The 20111-nt window shown below is 24.3% G+C and overlaps 5 protein-coding genes across 5 annotated transcripts in view; 3 read left to right on the forward strand and 2 right to left on the reverse strand.

Moving 5' to 3' along the window:
- The first annotated feature begins 507 nt into the window (after nucleotides 1-507).
- On the forward strand, nucleotides 508-6660 carry LOC112597048 (ectonucleoside triphosphate diphosphohydrolase 5-like). The gene is made up of 12 exons (XM_025342957.1): nucleotides 508-805; nucleotides 4215-4323; nucleotides 4404-4544; nucleotides 4602-4681; nucleotides 4755-4898; nucleotides 4966-5077; nucleotides 5154-5322; nucleotides 5382-5522; nucleotides 5858-6024; nucleotides 6109-6162; nucleotides 6219-6331; nucleotides 6416-6660. Exons 1-12 carry the CDS (start codon nucleotides 776-778, stop codon nucleotides 6491-6493), a joined length of 1338 nt encoding a protein of 445 aa, XP_025198742.1. The 5' UTR covers nucleotides 508-775; the 3' UTR covers nucleotides 6494-6660.
- A 1865-nt stretch (nucleotides 6661-8525) lies between these two features.
- Nucleotides 8526-9348, reverse strand: LOC112597049 (U6 snRNA-associated Sm-like protein LSm1). The gene is made up of 3 exons (XM_025342958.1): nucleotides 9212-9348; nucleotides 8919-9103; nucleotides 8526-8851 (listed from the first exon to the last, which is right to left on the reverse strand). Exons 1-3 carry the CDS (start codon nucleotides 9258-9260, stop codon nucleotides 8678-8680), a joined length of 408 nt encoding a protein of 135 aa, XP_025198743.1. The 5' UTR covers nucleotides 9261-9348; the 3' UTR covers nucleotides 8526-8677.
- A 167-nt stretch (nucleotides 9349-9515) lies between these two features.
- Nucleotides 9516-11719, forward strand: LOC112597050 (protein farnesyltransferase/geranylgeranyltransferase type-1 subunit alpha). Its single transcript, XM_025342959.1, has 7 exons — nucleotides 9516-10055; nucleotides 10230-10353; nucleotides 10420-10515; nucleotides 10791-10925; nucleotides 10992-11192; nucleotides 11263-11437; nucleotides 11518-11719. The coding sequence occupies exons 1-7, from the start codon at nucleotides 9776-9778 to the stop codon at nucleotides 11638-11640; spliced, it is 1134 nt and encodes a 377-aa protein (XP_025198744.1). The 5' UTR covers nucleotides 9516-9775; the 3' UTR covers nucleotides 11641-11719.
- Nucleotides 11720-13098: 1379 nt separating this feature from the next.
- LOC112597053 (14 kDa phosphohistidine phosphatase) overlaps nucleotides 13099-20111 on the forward strand; it is a 162673-nt gene continuing 155660 nt past the window's right edge. Inside the window, exons 1-2 of the mRNA XM_025342961.1 lie at nucleotides 13099-13258; nucleotides 14003-14168. Coding sequence (XP_025198746.1) covers nucleotides 13211-13258; nucleotides 14003-14168 — 214 coding nt within the window. The 5' untranslated portion in view covers nucleotides 13099-13210. The remainder of the gene's footprint in view (nucleotides 13259-14002; nucleotides 14169-20111) is intronic.
- Nucleotides 17968-20111, reverse strand: part of LOC112597051 (arrestin homolog) — a 102461-nt gene continuing 100317 nt past the window's right edge. Inside the window, exons 8-9 of the mRNA XM_025342960.1 lie at nucleotides 19050-19428; nucleotides 17968-18763 (exon numbers count right to left, since the gene is read on the reverse strand). Of these exons, the coding sequence (XP_025198745.1) occupies nucleotides 18657-18763; nucleotides 19050-19428 (486 nt within the window). The 3' untranslated portion in view covers nucleotides 17968-18656. The remainder of the gene's footprint in view (nucleotides 18764-19049; nucleotides 19429-20111) is intronic.

Below are 20111 nucleotides of genomic sequence, written 5' to 3' on the forward strand. Positions count from 1 at the left end.
TCGAGGTTTTTTTTTTACTCATATTCGTAAACAAAAATGTTATCAACATTCAGATAAAGAAAAAATCGAAAATTTAAAATGTCAATAATTCTATAAGTATTAGGTATCAATAGTTTAAAAAGAAACAAAATGCTAACCAACATAAGTTTTTAGTTAAAATTTCATGTATCTATGAACTACGGTTATTTGTTTTTGAAATACACAACATTAATAAAAAAATTATTATTTCATGCAAGAATATCAAATTTTATCAAAACTAAATTAAATTAAACTGTTACATCACGTCTAAAGACTATAGTGTATTAAATCTATTCTGTGTTTATAGTTATGACTACATATTTTTTAGACTTTGAAAAAAAGGTGGAGTCGGATAAGTTTTATCAGTGAATTCATATGTTATATAACTTGCTGGTTGGGACGATTAGCCATACACATAATATATATATATATATATATATATATGATAATATGTATATAATTTAACAATACGGTGTTTTTAAAAATGATAACGTTAATATTAATTATTAAGTAATAAAATAAGCATAATATTATTACCTTCAGCCTTCAGCCTTCAGGTATTCACTATTAGGCAATAGTCAAAGCTAAAACAGTTTTCCGTATTTTGTATTCTGTCAATAGTGTATAATGTGTGAACTTTAATTGAACAACTCTATTACTGTTGCTTTTTCGTGTTCAGCTTATCCTTTGACTGATAAACCTCAATACACGTACAAAGGTTTCTAAACTTTGACTGTTATTTAATTTAAGTACTGAAATGGAAAGACACACTAAGAAAACTAAAAAGGTTTGTGGAAAATATTTTCTAATAACGTCAATATTATCATTTTAATGATTATAATAAATTAGTTAGGGCTTTGTGGATTCTGTATATAAAAAATAACGTATTTATGTATATTATGTGGTTCACCAAGGATGCTAATTGTTAACCCCCATTAATTTCCTTAAATAATGTATTTATTAAAATTTTTAAGTTTACTTATATAAGTTCAATGTTTCCAACCACCTAATATTTATGAAATATTTTTCTGTATGAAGATCAAATTATTTCAGAGTAAATTATAAATGACAATCTCAGGATCTATTTTAAACATGGTATTTAAGTTTATTTCGAAATTTCAAAAATCAGTATTTGAATAAAATAAATACATTTTATATTAAAGATTAAATTAAATTTAGCATGATTTGTAAATCAACTCGTGTATATTACATATTTTAATCTAACTTTTGAAATGTAAATTTTAACATTAAGTAGTAGTGTAAATAGGTTGATTAGTCTAATGCTCTGGTGTTTATTTTTTTCTCAGTAAAAATATTAGTATGATGTTAAAAATCAAAAAAAAAAAAAATAAAAAGAATTAATCATTAATTTTTATTTCTTCACTCAAATAGTTAAACTTCAACATCTGTGGCCATTGTATTTAAAATAAAATAGTTGTTTTATAATTACATGTACTAATTTAAAATCTGAAAAAAATAAACTTAAATTGTTTTATATATTCTGCTCTGATATACATATTTAGTACTTATAATAAGAATATTTTGACAATGTAATGAATGGGAAAAAAGAAGTTGTATATATAAATGTCACTGCTAATAGATAATAACTGTTTTAAAACGGAATTTTCTTTTTTAATTAAATACTGACTTAAGATTAGGGTTAGTGTTGAGTAAAGATCATACAATTATTATGTATACAATATTATAGCTCTTTCTTTACTAACCTAATATTATATATATTATAACTTACATGAGTTATTTGTTTAATTTATTACTCTTATAATTATTATACATTTATAGTTTTAGAAGAGATACATCATATAATATTTATTATTTATGTTGTGTAATATACTAAATGATAAATGTCTTAATGTATTTTAAGATAAAAATTATATCTTATAAATTGGTAAGTTAGGTACATTTTTTTTTACAAAATTAATATTAATGTTTTACAATTTTCTACTTAGGAAATATTTATAATATTTTTTCTTATTATTTGATGTCATTTCTATAAAATTAAAATCATGAATTTAATTTTTGGCATTGAATGAATTTAAACATGATTTAAAATAAAACTATCATATTAATTGTTAAAAACAAAATATTCCTTAATCAAAATGAATAAATTATAATTTTGCAGACATTAATTTATAAATTTTATAACATCTTTATTATATCAATTTTATTTTACATAAATATATAATATTATAAAGTTTATTTCTGAATTATTTATTTACGACTTTAACCTTTACTTATTAATTAACATCTTTTCATGTATTTTTTCCTACTCTGCAAGGAACTATTTTATATTTTATATTCCTACTTATCTGAAATTTTATATAATAATAAATAATTCCACAGAATTTAGTCACCTTAAATCAACTTATACTTTGAACAGCTAGAAAATACACTGCTGCCCGATACAAATTGATTCTCCTATACATAATCATGAGACAGCCAAAGTGATTCTGGTCTTGATTATTGGGTGTTGAGTGGTAATTCATAAAAAAATCAATTTGATGTGTTGTCTTGCTTTACAGAGTATAGTCTCGAATATCAGCATTAATCTCTATGACTATATATTGCTGTTAATTATGTATTAATTTAGTATCTAATGTGGTGTTTAATTATCAAATAAATTATTACATAGAAAATGAAAAAGTTGTTAGTTGAAGTTGGAGGATCAGTTGTTGAATATGTTAAACATAAAAATAAATTTGAAATACCCTAATATGTACTTAAGTCTGAACTTTAAATTATTATTTTTTTTATAGTAATCTAGCTATATATACAGGACCTTTTAAATTTTGTATTACTATAATGGTGATGCTTGCATAAGAACCAAAGTAATCCTCAAAATTTTAAGTTACACACAATTTGGAAAATTCTGCTTAAGTAATCGATTCATTCATCGTTGAATTCAATAATTTTGGTTAGTGTCCGTGGTGCTTTATCCATACTATGACTTATAGATGGACTTCAATTGATGTTATCATTACTGCCTAAAAATGTGATTTGTCTCCTGATCATAAATCTCTACTTTCCTTGAGTAGCTATATAGTATATAGAAAGTGGTTGTTAGTATCATTCACTTAAGTTGAGCTTACCTGTCTGTTCCATATTTTAATTAATATCATATGAATCTATCAAATTATAAAAATAAAATTTCATTAACAAAGACGAGATTCAACGTTTTTGATTTAGTTAATATATTAATAAAAATACTATGTTTAAATGATGAGTATATTATAAAATATACAAAAAAAAAAAATAGATACAGTATTGACACAGATGCTAATAATTGTATGTGTATACCATATTTATTTAAATTTATTAAAATTAATACTAACACCTTTTTGCAAAATGCCAATTTTAAATATAATTTTTAATATTATGCAGTTTATCAATTATAAGTAGGCACTTACTCAAATTTTTCAATTTAATATATTTCATTAAAATAAAAATTTTACTAATTTGTAGTCATAATAATTACAATTAAAATTATGATAGAAGAATATACACATTTTATAAATTTAAACAATTCAGTAAGTTAAAAATTACAAATGATTGAATTTTAAATAAATAAGCATGGTAAATGTATAAGTCAATTATAATTAATTGCTTATCGCTTATAGAATAACTATAATTTATAATTTTTTAGAAATTATGTAGACTTGATTATGTGAGAAAATTTGATAATAAATAACTAAGAATGTATTAAGTTGACAGGTATGATTTTAACTGGAAACATATTTATTTAAAATTTTAAAACCCTCATGTTTATTTTAGTTTGCTTTAATTTTAGAGAATATAATATTGATTTATGATAAATGTAATATTTAATTATATAATTACTGAAAGACACAAACATATTAATTAATTTTCTGTTACTTTTATCAGAAGATGATTGATATTTTATATCATCTCTAATATTAAGTACAGAATTTTTTTTAATTATATAATTAAATGTATGTAAAAACATACTAATGTTAGGATATATATTTTTTTTTAACAGTGTATCTATATAAGTTTTTAAAATTATTTAAAATTGATTTGTCTGATATCGTTTAAAGAAGAATAAAATAGTTAATTTAATGGTTAATTTATATTTTGTATTATAACTTCATTATGATAATGTTTACTTTACATATTGGAACTGTGTAGTAATTAATATTTATTTTAAAATAATTTTTCAGATTGTTGAAGAAGATGATACTTACAAAAATGATAAAACAAAACCTGAAATAAATCAAACTAAATATTTACTGTATAGTATTTTTGTTATAACTTTTTTGGTAATATATTGTAAGTGAAATTTAATTTATTTAATGATATTTTTTGTGATAATCATTTACTGTTAGTTAATTAAACTTTAAAAATTTCAGCATATTACACTTTATATAAATCAGATTATGGTGACAAAATTGTTAATAAGCAACCATTCTCAGAACCTGTATATGCTGTTATTATTGATGCAGGAAGTACTGGTTCAAGAGTATTAGCATTAGCTTTTAAAAAAACACCAAGTACTTAAATAAAACATCTTAGTATTATATTATTATTTAATATTTATTATATTATAGGTGGTTCCTTAGAATTAGAAGATGAATTATTTGTACAAGTTAAACCAGGCTTATCTAGTTTTGCCGATAATCCAAAAAAAGTAAATGTTATGTTTTTAAACAAATATATTTAACCTAATGTCTTAAGTTAATTACATTTCATTTGTATTTTAGGGCGCTGAATCAATTGATCAGTTATTAGCCAAGGCTAAAAATTTTGTGCCCAAACAGTATTGGAAAAATACACCACTTGCAATGAGAGCAACAGCTGGTTTAAGGTTATTACCAACTGAAAAAGCAGATGGAATTCTCAATGAAGTATTTTGTGTTTTCTGTAAATATAAATGCTAGTTTTATTTTAAAAATTATTAAATTTTTTTTATAGGTAATACAATTATTTAAACATAATCCATTTTATACAAATGAAAATTCAGTGGCCATCATGGATGGTATTGACGAAGGTCTTTTTTCATGGTTTACAGTGAATTTTCTGCTTGGTAAAAAATATATATACATACAATCTAAAAATATATTTATTTTTTTAGTTGTTATAAAAATGGATATTTTTTTCAGATCGTTTAAATGGTAAATTAACAAATACAGTAGCTGCTCTTGATTTAGGAGGTGGATCTATACAGATTACATTTATCCCTACTAATAGTAAACAAATAATAAAAGAATTACCAGAGTTTATTACAGAGTATTCAATAATGAATGAAAAAGTAAACTTGTATAGCCACAGGTATATTAAAATTAAACTTTACTAATATTATATTAATTAATTTAAAAAATATATTTTAGTTATTTAGGGTTGGGGTTAATGGCAGCACGAAAAAGTGTGTTTACTGTTGATGGCGACTTGTTAAATGTTACTAGCCCTTGTGTTCAAGAGGCAGCCAAAGGAACACCTTACAAATTTGCTCAAAATACCTACCATGTAACGTAAGTTTTTAATTCAAATTCCTGTTTTTTCCTGTTGCACCTTCATGTGTTGTCTCTGACTTACACACATACAGTATAGCAGATAATATTCTGATCTAAAATTTTGATAAATCAAATCACTAACATCAAAACTAAAAGCACACTATTGAAACTGGTGAACAAAAATGTATTATGTCATATGTGTGTAAGACTGAGACAATATATGAAGATGCGATTTACTTTTAATAATTGTTTAAAACAAGTAATTTTTTTTTATTATTAAAATATGAAGTATTTTAATCTAAAAATGTTGACTTATTTTTCTATATTATCATATTGTTATGTATTTATTTCAGTGGAGCACCATCAAAAAAAGGTCCAGCTGTGGATTACCAACTGTGTAAGAGTATCATTGAAGCTGTAGTTAAAACTATATATACTGACAAACCCAAAGATTTGCTCAATCAGAAAATAGTAGCATTTTCATACTTTTATGATAGAGCTCAAGATGCTGGCCTTGTTGGTATGTATTAGATCTTAAACATGAAATAGTATTTTATACATTACAATGAATTGTTACTACTTTATTTATTATTGTAATTTTTAGGCGAAGAAGGAGGTGATGTTACCATAAAATCGTTTTATGAAGCAGCAGAAAAAGGTAATCTGTTTTTATTAATTAAAAATTGTTTTAAACAATAAATTCTATTTTTCCAGAATGTTCCAATACAAGTTATAATGAGTTACGTCCATTTAAATGCCTTGATTTAACATATATTTCTGTTTTATTGGAGCAAGGTTTTGGTTTACCTGTTGAAACTTCAGTTTCTGTAAGTCGTTATTCATTATCATAATTGTTTGTAATTATTCTATTATTTATCAAGATCTAATATAGTTATAAATTTGTTATTTAGTTATTGAATACTATTGACGGACATGAAATAAGTTGGGCACTTGGAGCGGCTTACCATATTTTACAAAATGGACTTTAATTCAAACTGCCATTTTTTTAAAAACCAATAACCATGGTGATTGAAGATCAAAAACTTAGTTTATATCATATTGCTCTATTGTTCATGTCTATTGTTTAATTCTTAGCAATCCATGTATTGTGTACTAGTTATAATATTATCACAAAAACATTAAGTCGTACCTTCAATTTTTTTTTATTATTAATGTATTTGTTATTTTATTTATATTTCAACGAATTATTTGATATGAAATACTTATTAAAATTGTTTCAAAATTAAAATGATAACGATATGCTACAATTATAATTAATTGTTAGTTTTTTATAAATTGAATATTTTGTATTTCATTGTCATAATTATCTACTTAATTTTTTGATTCAATAAAATTTTAGTCAAATAATTTTGTAATTATTTAATAAAAAATAAAAAAATAAGCCACACGAGCACTTATTAAATACCAATACATTTTTAAAATCAAGAGTTTAGAAGTTGTAATTATTATTGTTGAGGTGATTGCAATTTTTAAAGTGTTAAGTAAAGATATGTATGAAACAATAACAACAATTATTGCATGTTTATTCATTTTTCTATTTAACATTTTTTCAGATACAAAAAAGATTTACAAAGGTAATATTTATACAAAATAATATTATAATTTATAAATATTCTAATATCTATATTAAGACATTGTTTCTTCTAATTTAATTAAAAATAAAATTAAACATTTACAATTTTTTATTTCTAGATAGACAACGATGATAAGTTGTAGTATTTTATAAATTATTGTATGTAATAGTTTATGGTTTTATTACGAAAAAATATGCAATCAATATGTAATAAATAACAAACTTATAATATTTTAATTGAAGTGTTTTTATACTTTTATTTAGTAAAAGTTCAAAGTTATGTTTGATAAAATGCAGTAAAAAAATATACCGATACAAACAGAAAATTTAAATAACTTTTTAAGTAGAGCACATTTCAGTATTTAAATACTTAATTCTAAAATCTACAGTTTATATTATTTTGACAGTCATAAATGTAATTCTACAACAATTGCTTCAATGATATAGGTGGGTTTTATATAAAATTATTTTGTAAAAAAAAAATTTAAAAAAACGATTTCTTGTAAATTTATTTAAGAAAAAAGCACATTTGCAAATTTTGAAACTTTTGTAATAAACTTAAATTTTTAAAGCTGCTTATGGTTAATAATATAAACCTATTTTATAAAAATATTAATCTAATAATCAACACAGTTTTAATTTGTATTCAGTAACATAATAAATGACATAGTACATATTTAATAGATTCATATTTTATGGTAAGTCTATAATCTAGCATACTCCTGGTATTTAATAATTCAAATCTAAAATTGGTTAAAAAACTACAGACTAGTTAATTATACAAAATAAAAACCTTCAATAAAACAAAAAAATTAAGAAAAACTGTCAACCCTGTATGTAATTATTATATAGAATTTAAGTAGCTACATTGTGTCAATTTTAATTTTTAACATAATTAGAATTATTTAAAAATATAAATATATCTATATTTGTATCAAATAGTTTGCCTTTCTTTGCTTAATTCTGACAATTTTGAAAAAAAAGTTTTAATAAAATTATCAACTAAAAGATTAAAGATGAAATGTTTATTGTAAATGATAAAAGATTGAATCAATAAAAAAAAAAAAAATGAATATCAATTTTATTAAAAATCTATTTGTTGTTATATTACACATTTTTACTTGAATCTAAATGGAATAAGTCAACAATATAATATATATATATATATATATATATATATATATATATATATATATATATATACACACATATTATATTTTACACAATGTCCTATTGGCATCAAATTTCCAAACATAGTGGCAACATAAAATCTTTTATTGTTCCAAAAAATAGTTTTGGAATAAAAGGAACACACGAATGAAAAAATTAGTTTTCTTGTTTTTGAGTAGAATACAAAAATTATCATATTTATTTAATTATTGAGTAAATTAATAAAAGATACTAACAATTTTTTTATCTTATTATTTAAATAAAAAATATAATTGTAAATATTTTGACAGCCTTTAGTTACTAATTTGTTAGAATTCAAAGTTAAAATAATAAACAAATCTACAAAAATGAAAAACATTAAAGTATCACTATTTGTTGATTGCTTACTTAAATAAATTTATCATGTTAATCAAAGGAAATCATCTTGAACTAGGTCAGGAGGAAATCGCATACCTCTTCTTTTCAAAGACCGTTCAATAGATTTTGCTTTTTCAATCTTGGCATCTTGCTCTTGTTTTTGTAATGCAAGAATGTCTCCTATTGATACTCTTTCAAACATCTGATCGGCTTCTTTTAAGGCGTCCTAGAAACACAAAGATTAATTACTAACAATATTAATATTTAGTACAACATTTTAAATACAATCTTACTATTTCTCCAAGTAACACGACATTCTCTCCTCTCACCAAAAATACACCTCTGGGTATATCACCAAATTTTTTGCCCACATGTATGCGCTCAACTGTTTGCTGAAGCAACAAATTGGCATATTGGTCAACACTCCGTAAGTATCCAATAAGCGTTCTACCGTCACGTAAAAGAACCATAAGCTTTTCTATAGTAATATAAAAAAAAAAAAAACAAACAATTTATGTAAATGACACATTAATACAATATTTAACTGGCAAAAGGCAAAATAATCATTTTATAATTTTACACTTACTGTCCAATTCGTACAAAAGCGTGGCAGTTCTAGGTGGAAAAGAGTTCATCGTAGTTAATTGAAGATTATTATAAAATCGTGAATTTGAAAAAATAACAGTTCGGAACCATGTTAAGTAATACTTATATATCTATCTAATAACTACTTATAAATCACATTATTAAACACTGGAAATAATAATAATAATAATAACAAAATATACTAAAGAGCTATCTACGACAGATAACTCGTTTTGATAACAATGATAACAAAACTGTTATATTAGGCTAAATAAAAAATAATAATAATAGTTTAGGGTACATGGGCATTTAGGAGTTTAGGACATTTATGAGTGTTTTGGAATCATAACTCCTTATAACTGTGATTCATTTGTATCGGTTAACGGCTTTACTAATATAGAAGATGTCAGGTAAATTTTGTAAGTTATAACCGCCCATTTCGATTTGGAAATCTTTATCACTTCACTGTTTGTTGACAACACTACATAAAACACGCCTATTCTAAGACCGTGGTCATGATAATTATCTTATTATCAATTGTCGTTGATCGGCGGATCGTGGAAAAATGGAATCGCTTATCAAACATTATAATTATTTCAAAAAAATTATAATTGATATACTCAGGAGGACTGTTGGACAATCCTATTTATACACAGTCACAGGTGCCGTGTTCAAAATGGTCGATCAAAACCAGGAACATAAATCTGATAGTTCCGATTTATATGATGCGACAGATAGTTTCAATTACGTGCTGTACCGAGACCGACCAGAATGGAAGGACGTACAACCTATCGCACAAGATGATGGTCCAGCTCGAGTGGTTCAGATAGCATACTCTACTAAATGTAATAAATAAAAATACATTCCATTGGACTAGTTAAAATTAATCGTAATATTTCATTGGTCACATTTGAGCTAGCGCAGTTTGTAGTTATTATTGACATTGTTATTTTGATACTGGTGTGTCTTAACTTTTTGACAAAATGTAATACTTATAATTTTTTTCTATTTGTTTACAGTTTCAGATGTATATGACTATTTCAGAGCTATTCTTAAATCGGGAGAGAAGTCTCAAAGGGCCCTGAGCTTGGTTACTGATGCTATAACTTTAAACCCAGCTAATTACACTGTATGGATATACCGGTAAATAGTTTGTTGGTGTGTAAATTGTATACTCAGTATAAAATATTAACAACTTTTTTTTTTCAGATTAGAAATTGTAAAACACTTGAAAGTAGACTTACACAATGAATTAGAATACATATCGATGGTGATCCGCGAGTTCACTAAAAATTACCAAGTGTGGTATGTATTCTGTTTATAATATGTATACTCCATTTACGTTAGCAAAGAATCTTGGCGGTGAACCAGTTTTTATTAAGCAGTGGTTAGGCAATGCATGACTGTCACATTTGCATAGTCAACTATGTGTACGCCTGTTATGTAGTAAAGTCACGCAGAAGTCAGTCGCCGAGGTACCTTTTAAACGTTGATGGAGTATAGCATATTGTATAACTTGACTCGTAAAATATTAAATTACCACAACCTAATAATCTAATTTTAATTAATTTAATTTTCAGGCAATATCGTAAGACTATTGTAGAAATGTTAAAAGATCCATCAGGTGAACTAGAATTTACAGCTGATATTTTAGATATGGACTCAAAAAATTATCATGCTTGGCAATACAGACAATGGGTCCTTACTACTTTCAGGTAATACAATAATTGTTGAATGTATATTAAAAAATGTATTCAATATTTAATTTATGTTTATTTAAGTGAGTTAATGGAAAATGAGCTGAATTTTGTTGATAATTTGATATCTCAAGATATGCGAAACAATTCTGCATGGAATCAACGTTATTTTGTTATAAATAACTCAGATCCTAATCCTGATGTAATTAATAAAGAACTTGAATATACATTTAGTAAAATACAAATTTTATCAAAAAATGAAAGTGCATGGAACTATTTAAGAGGGTAATATTATCATGTACTTTAAATAAGTCATTAGTTAAAATGAATGAATTAACATTTGTTTTTGAAATAGATTATTATTATATTCAGAAAATGGAGTTTTGGAAAATAAAGTTCGTGATTTTTGTACAAATTTATATAATAAGGGAAATAGATCAGTACACCTAATGTCTTGTTTGATCGATTTGACTGATGCAGATAAATCTACTGATCCAGAGAATATTGAGAAAATTAAATTTGCATTAAAAGTATGTATACCGAATTAATTAATTTGTTTATATACTTTGTTTTTAATCAAAAGTTATATAATAAATATATTTTATTTTAGTTATGTTCTGATTTGGCATCCGATTATGATCCAATACGTCGTTATTATTGGGCATTTATATCTAAAGATATTGAAGTTAAATTCAATTTCAAAGAACATGACTCTAAAATTTTAGTTGAATAATATAATGAACTAAAAGAATCTTTTAGAATTATTTTTTTAAACATATTATTGTATAGTTAAACGATAAAGTAGTTGTAAAGGGAAATTTAATATTAAAATTCTCTATTCAATATAATTTTATAAATTTTTTTTAATTGTAAAACTTTTGTCATTTTGTTTTCTTTGATATTAGCAAAAATTTCATTTCTAATGTTTGTATTCATTTTTTAAATATTGTATAAAACTAATACTGTTATATAAATGTCAATTTTATAAATAAATGAACAAAATAAAGTTTAATAAAAAAAATTAAATTAATATGTAATTTTAATTATTTGTTTCATATTTATTAATTATTAGCTGGGATTTATCCTGTTACATTTGAAGTATAATGTAATTGATAATAGTAAATAATATGATATATAAACAACAGATCTATAAAAGGTACTGAATAGTAGGTTACTAAACACAAAGTTGCAAATATTTGTGGACAACATGGTCAAATCTATGTGTTGCTTATTAATTATTATATTATTATTATTTGTAGATAGATAATTTATGAAGTTAAAAACTATGGATTCTAATAGTTTTGGTAGACGTGACTGTTAAATCTGCAGCATTACCTGATTTTGGAATAGGTGTAATATTAGAATTAACTAATAAAATGTATGAAAACAATAAATTGCTTCAAAATCCATTATTCATGTGTTTTTTAAACTTAATTAACTATTTTTGTAAATTTGATATCGAAAAAACAAAATTTATATTGCACAGTATAAGTTTTCTTCTCTCTAATGTGAAAATTTGGTTGCTTAACTTAGACTACATCCCGTGTGATTCTTGATCTACTTTGAAAATTGAACACATCATTCTTAATGATATGAAATGTAATGGTGCGTTAAAAATTCACTAGGTAATTATCTTTGTTTTCACATCGTTATTTATAACTTGGAACTTAGTTTGTGCCGTGGATACTGTAAAGTGAATGAGAAATCAATTTAATCAGGTAACTACCTAAATAGCTATATAAATAAATCACCCTTTACTGGTTTACTACTATACTACAGTTTGATTGTTTTTATGTCCTACTAGATTTCGTGTTTGTGGAGACCGCGTTAGGCGCCTTCGAAGTGGTCGAAATAAGAGTAATAATAGCGACCGATGACGATAACGGGCCGCCGGCGGGAGATGACGGCGATACGAGACGGATACGACGGTGATAAAAAAATATCTGATTTTCTGATTGGCTGTATAGTGTATACCTATCAAATCTATAAGGAAAAAAGCGAAGCTGACTCCCGTATTTTTTTAAACTATAAAAAGAAGAAGATTCTGTGTATAATATCAGACACGGAGTAATATCAAACCACGGTTCTGTGGTATTATCAATATTGATGACTGTTATCAAATTTTAATTTTACCGGTTACTGGTTAGTGATATTGGCTGTCGTTGGCTACTTACTAAGTCGTATGTTATAATACCTAAATTCTGTGGACCGTGGTATTACTGGTATTGCAGTAATTCCAGTAATTATCAACTCCTTAGTCCTTCAAATTTCAATGAACCGTTGTTGTTCAAGTTCAAAAGTTAATGATTTTTAAAAAATTAATAACATTTACAAATTTGCGATCTGTTAAGGTAAATGTTTTTTTTATAATTACTCTTGAGTAATTTCTTGACATGATTGTCAATTTAATTATTCTTTGGATGATGCGAAATTTTTATTTGCTCATTGTTCATATGTTAAAAATGTTGGTTATTCATTTCGCTCGTAAAAGTTTTAATAAGACAAGTGACTTATTAAAACATTAAGATACAAAACATATATTATAATTCATAAATTATACTAACTTAAAAGTTAGTTTAGTGAGTAATAATATAAATAATAGTTGAAAAATATCAAGCAAGAATGTTTTGTTAAAAATAATTATTTATTTAAATGACAATGGTTAACTAGATAGATGGAATACTAACTTTTTTTCCCGCCATTAACCTATGATGTGTATACATAATACATTTTCCTAAGTCTATAAATTTATTCATAAAATCTAATACTATATAAGTTTTATCTGTTGAGCAAGCTTTAATATAAATAAATAACATGGGTAATAAAAATAATTATAATTTACGAATCATATAATATGAATATATCATAAATATTTTATAATATGTAAAATTAATGATATGGTGCTTGTTTCAAGGAAAAAAAAAATATGTATGAATACTGAAAACTTAAGTATAATTTGTTGTATTTGATATTTAATAGAAGTGATTTTGATTGTTAATTTATAATGTAATTAAAAGTGTTGTGAAACACTTTTATTCTTTTATTTTTATTTATTTAATAAAAATGTTATATTTACGTAATTAAATATTTTTCAGTTAATCATACGTACAATGTCATCTTCTGCATTAGAGAAAATCCCAAACGTAGATATTGATGACAGAGGTCGTTATAAATACATTTTGATTAAGGTGACAGATCAAAATGATTCTTCCAATCAATCAAAATATGTTGTACGAGGTGGTCAAAGATTTGATTTTCACGGTAAGCACTTGTTTTTTAAAATTATATTAAGTTGAAATCAATTTGGTTCTTTATCAATTTTCAGTTCATGTATGAATATTTTAATATAATTAAATACGTGTTTATTAAATTTAATCATTTAATTAGGTAATAAAATTCAATATATTTTTACGATTTAGTACAAAAATTTGTATACAAGTATAATAAAATAGATAATTCATTTTAATGTCTTATCAATATATTTAAATTTTGTCAAAGTAGAGAATTTAAAACCATTAGGATATTAGTTTTAAAATAGTAATAAGTAATGACCATAATTATAAATTATAACCAATGTTAAGTTTGCAAGTATTTTAATATTATAGGCAATTTAATGTATTTTTTAGTTGTATTTATTAAAATTAATTGCATATAAGATTTAAGACAGTTAAGACATTAAATTTTAACTTCTATAGTTAAGATTTTATTTTATTATTACTATAAAGTTTTGAAAAATATTTGTAATATCATCAGGTAGGAAGTAATTTTTCTTAGGTTATAATATGTTAGTAGTTTAACTGATGTTTAAATTTCCTAATTATTAGGTTCTACATAAACTTTTTGTTAACAAAGTTTTTTAAAATTTTTATGTATATCAATTCTGTTAACATGTATTAATCTTAGTATAATGTTCATTGAATAATTTAGAGTTTTTTTTTTAAGTTTTATTTTTCATGTTATAAAATGAGGTTTGGATATGTCCATATTCAAAGATCTTGACAAAATGTTAACCTCGCCATCCATTTTTTATAGTTGTTGTGATTGTGTAAATTCACCCAGGATTTTGAATAAAATATAAATAATTTTTAACAATTATTCTAGGTTACTAAATTTAATGATTAGGAACTTGATTTAATTATTTTAAAAAGACATTGGAAAAGAAAATACAAAATATTGTTTATAAGTGCGTGTACAAATCTTTATATTTAAACACAATTATATTATATTTATAAACAAATTTAATGTATGTGTTTTAAAAGGTTTAGTCTCTTTAATGCACATACCGTTTAAATAATATTAAATAGTCCCAAAATTAAAAGATTTATTATAGTTTTGTTATTATATAATTAAATGTTCAGAATAACATGATTCTGTGTTTGTTGGAATTACAAATGTATTTAAAATAATTTATAAATTTTGATGAAAAATTATTATCATTTTATTAGTAATATTAATTACGTTATATGAACATAGTTTATATTAGTTTTTCATTAAAATTATTTGTACCCACATTTTTTTTTAAACATTTAATCGCTATATGTGAGACTTGACCTTTTAATTATGTCATTAAAAATATACATTTAGTACTTACATAGCATGTATAAAATCTGATATGTACATTGGCTTAAATAGTTAAATTAATACATTTTACAAATTTTGTTGATTATATAAAACTATTGCAAAATGTATTTGGGTATTTGAAACTTATGTATGAGTTAATCTAAGACACTTTCATTGTGACAACATTATTGTTTAGATATTTTGACACAATATTTATTAACTTTTAAACCTTAGAATCTTATGCTTAATAATGATTATGAGTACAATATATCTAATTATAACAATGATTAAGCATCAACAATTTTATTTATTTACAGTTTAGTAACAATATACTAAATTATTAACGTTGAAATCATTTTAAGGTTATAAATCAAAATTTTAATTAATATCTTTAGAGTTATTTAAATTATTTTACCAATTATACATGAGTATTTTCTTTAGACATCCACAATTTTATACTTAATTTATTTTTATTGAAAACTTATGGCTATAATTATTTGACAAAAAAAAAAAAAATTATTTTATTATTAATAACATTATATTACTAACTATTTACGGAGAAAATACATGATGTATTCATTGAATTCATTTCCAGATATATGAAACTTTAGTTTCCCTAATTTCATGATCGCAATTACAATATGTATATTATCTGAAAAGATTCTTAAGTATGTATTAAACTTTTTAAAATGTCACAATGCTTTATTTGATTGTATGAGTTTCTTAAGATAAATCTAGTAGAATATTTATTTGAAAATAGGTTTTTAATGTTTTTTTGAGAAATCTGTAGACATTTTTTGTTTGAAATAAATTAAAAGGTATAATTTAAATGTTTTTGAAGGAGTTAAACTTAAATAATAATAACGCAAGAATTTATTAATGTAAATGTTCTAAAGTACCTATATTATCTTGTTTTGATAAATTGTTCATATATATATATTGTAATGTATGTATTTGATATATTAATAGTTAGTTTAAAATTACATTAATATGATTTTGTTTAATAGGATTTAAATAAATTGACACTTAATAGATAAAAAATGGAATTTTTAATCTCCTAAGCTTGGCGTTAAACAAATTTAAATTGCTTTAAGTTAATGTGTTGATAAGTTTTTATGAAATTAGTTCTCTGATAAAAATATGGATCAAGATATTAACCAACTAAATAAAACATACATAATTTTCATTTTTATGAATGGCATTGCTTTTATGATCTGAAGTGTATATGTTACACCACATGGATGCCCAGCACTGAAGTATACAGTTTTTGCAATGATACCTACTTTAATCATTATTATTTTTTTTTATAAATTTTTTAAGATGAATCTTGTATTGAATGTATTATATAATATATATCTACCATTTTTCTTGTATTTAGTCCATTTAGGGCATTACAGACATATCCAAATAGTTTTCTTAATTTGAGTTTTCTGAATGATATAAAGTTCTGGTAATTGTTGTGTTAATATCTCATATTTTTTAGAAAAATTATACCTAGTTTATGAAAATTATCATTTTATATAATATATTATGATATTAATCAATAATCATCAATGCATAACTTCTTATGGATTGAACTGTTTTTTAAAGGTTTTTATGAACAAAAATAAAGTATTTTATTTATTTGTTTAGACAACATATCTACTTATCTACATATGAAATTTAACTAATGAATTCAATCAAACTGAAATTATTATACCTAAAACCTTAGGCGAACTGTACACTAGAAAAATAATTAACATGAGACAAGAAACTATAATTGCGTTAAATCGTCCGATACTATTGTTGGTTAAATCACACACTGGATTTCGTGTAACTGTTTTAATTTTTAGTTTCACAAGTTATCACTTGCAATTTTCATTCTGATTTCATTGTTTCAGTTTCATAAACATTTTCGCGCTGTCAGGTAGTTCCTATTTTTTTTTAAATTTCGGACTGTACACTTAATTTTATTGCTTTAAGGGAAACTACGGTTTTCTGTCTTTGTTTAATACACATGTAACATAGGATTATAGACGTATTCTATTTCCAACGTACCGATAGATATAATGAAGTGATAAGAATTATGAAAATAGATATGAATTTGTCATCAAGTCTACTTTAGATCGACTTTCTCACATTTTTGATTAAAACTTCTCCAAAAATTGAAATATGTCAATTTTTTAATTTATTATCTTTAAGATTTTTTTTTGGGAGATTAATATCAAAAACGCTATTTTTTTACATTGATATAAATAAAATTAATAAGTATCTATATTTTTTTAACCAATTTATAGCGAAAAAAATCGTCCTTAGCATATTATGTTTTAGTTAATTTAAGAAATGCCTACAAAAGACTTTGTATTTAATACACAATTGGTTGAAGCATTTGAAAGTAAAATTACGTTATTCTCTTCTGACGATTTTTCGAAAACTGATCATAATCATTCTGAAATTACTTTATTTAAGTTTTTATGTACATATATATATATAGATAAATGCAAAATTAGTTTCCAAAACAAATAGTATACATAAAAAGTTTAGTGTTTATAATTTCTCTAGTGTGTGGCTTAAAAGTGTACTTAGTATTTTTAATTTTTAAATGATTATTGATGTTGTGCTTATTTGCATTTGCTTAAACACAACTGTGTATCGAAAAAATCATTTTAACAGAAGCATTAAATAGATTATTGAGCTCCATTGGATTTTAGAATATGGCTTGTCTAGAATAATACTGTACAGTTCTTAAATCATAAAAATACTCTACCCTGCAAGATATCAGCCTGGTTATAGGTAATATGTTCTTTAATTTTAAGAGATTGTATTATTCAAATTAACAATCTCAGTCGATATTATAAAGAAGACATATTCTGAAAACTGTCAATTATTTATGGTTAATATTGAATTTGGTTATTTTTTTATTTTTTGCTAATTAAATTTTTACTATTATTTAACATAGTTTTAATGTAATCGAATAAAAGTATCTACTATTTACAATCTATTTTATTTAGTATAAAAATGTTTCACAAAAATAACAATAAGACTTTTTTTTAGTTGGTCCCCCTAACACTATCTGTTGTTATTAAAACAACATAAGATTCTTTTAAATTTAAATCGGTTGTCTTCATGAAGATCTTCGGCATTTTGATCGGCCGTGGCTATTGTAGGTGTCGAACGAATATCTCGATTATCGGCCGATTGGATTAATCCTCAGAGCGCTAAGTTATTGGTGCACTGTTCTTCTGATGTCATGGGTGCTTCTTTAGTGTCCACCATTAGACAGGGCCCCAATGACCCGCATGAAGCATCCTTGCATTCTATGTCACATACATAAAAATAATAGATATATAAATAATTTATATGGAAACATATAAAATTGATTAAGTCATGGCCGTATCTTGAGGGTTCTACTACTCTTTTTAGCTGTGTCATTGATAAGCAATGATTATAGGCTAAATTATAACTGTTTTTGGATCTTCCCGTGAAAAAAATAATTTTATATACAATATTGTCATATAGAATAGGTACCTATAGTAGATTGTAAATATTTAATTTTTGGATATTATCGATTATTATAAGTAGGTTATCTAAAAAATAGTTTACCTGTCGGGTAAGTGTTTGACGGTGTGTGCATCAATGTAAACGGTAATTTTAGTGACATCTGACCGCCCATGGCACCTATTAAAAGCTTAACTTTTACGTAATACGTGACGTAAATAGCAAACACGTTTCTGTCCTCTGGCGATACGCAAACCACTGTACTGGACAACGTGCCTTCCGACTTATTTGCAGTAGATCCCAGTGAGTCCTCTAATGCTATCCAATTTTTTGTTCTTGCTTTGATAGGATGCAGTAGGTATTCTTTTTCGAGTGAACCACCATTCCCGGGTATCGGTACATCTGTACATTCATCTGATGCCACTGTGTTCTTGAATTTACCGTTGCTGAACATGCACACATCGACATGTTGAACGATGAATACCTATAAATGTATATAAAATTGTTAGTCCATTAATTTCGGTGTTAACTAGCTGATATCATATAATATGATTGTATTTTTTTATTAGTAATTCTACATTTCTGTAGTAAGATATTAAAATTGACGTCATTCTTTAAAAATCTGTAGCTAAGTGTAAGGCACTAGTAACACTACACCCGATATCGGCTTAATTTGGCTGTATACGTCTGAACATATTGACCCTATTTAGATGGCCACACTATATCAGCATAATTCGGCTGTATACGTAAATTAATGTTATTTGTTTTTATCGGCCGTTTGAAACCGAAATTATTCTGTGTGTTGTCCTCAATTCAAAATATACTTTTATATACTCTAAAAATTTAATTGGTTGTTTTAAAAGTTGTGGAAAAAGTATGTTAAATTCACATTTTTTTATTTCTTCAAATATTCTGTTCACCCATCATTGTCTTTCTACTTAGTCGGTAAACAGTAAATACTTTAGAACACTACTAGTTTTTAAAAAATAAAGTTGTTTGATTACGTTCATTTTTTACAACTACTGAACTACAAATAATCAATAAACCACGAATGACATATATTACAAAATATTAATCAGACGTATGTTTGGGCGATGCCGGATTTAGTGGGACCAGAAATTTGGCTGATAAATGTACCAGAAAGTTTGGACAAATTTGACGGTGTTG

This window comes from Melanaphis sacchari, unplaced genomic scaffold (genome assembly GCF_002803265.2).
Source record: "Melanaphis sacchari strain LSU unplaced genomic scaffold, SCAv2.0 Contig36_pilon_pilon, whole genome shotgun sequence".
Lineage (NCBI taxonomy): Eukaryota > Metazoa > Arthropoda > Insecta > Hemiptera > Aphididae > Melanaphis > Melanaphis sacchari.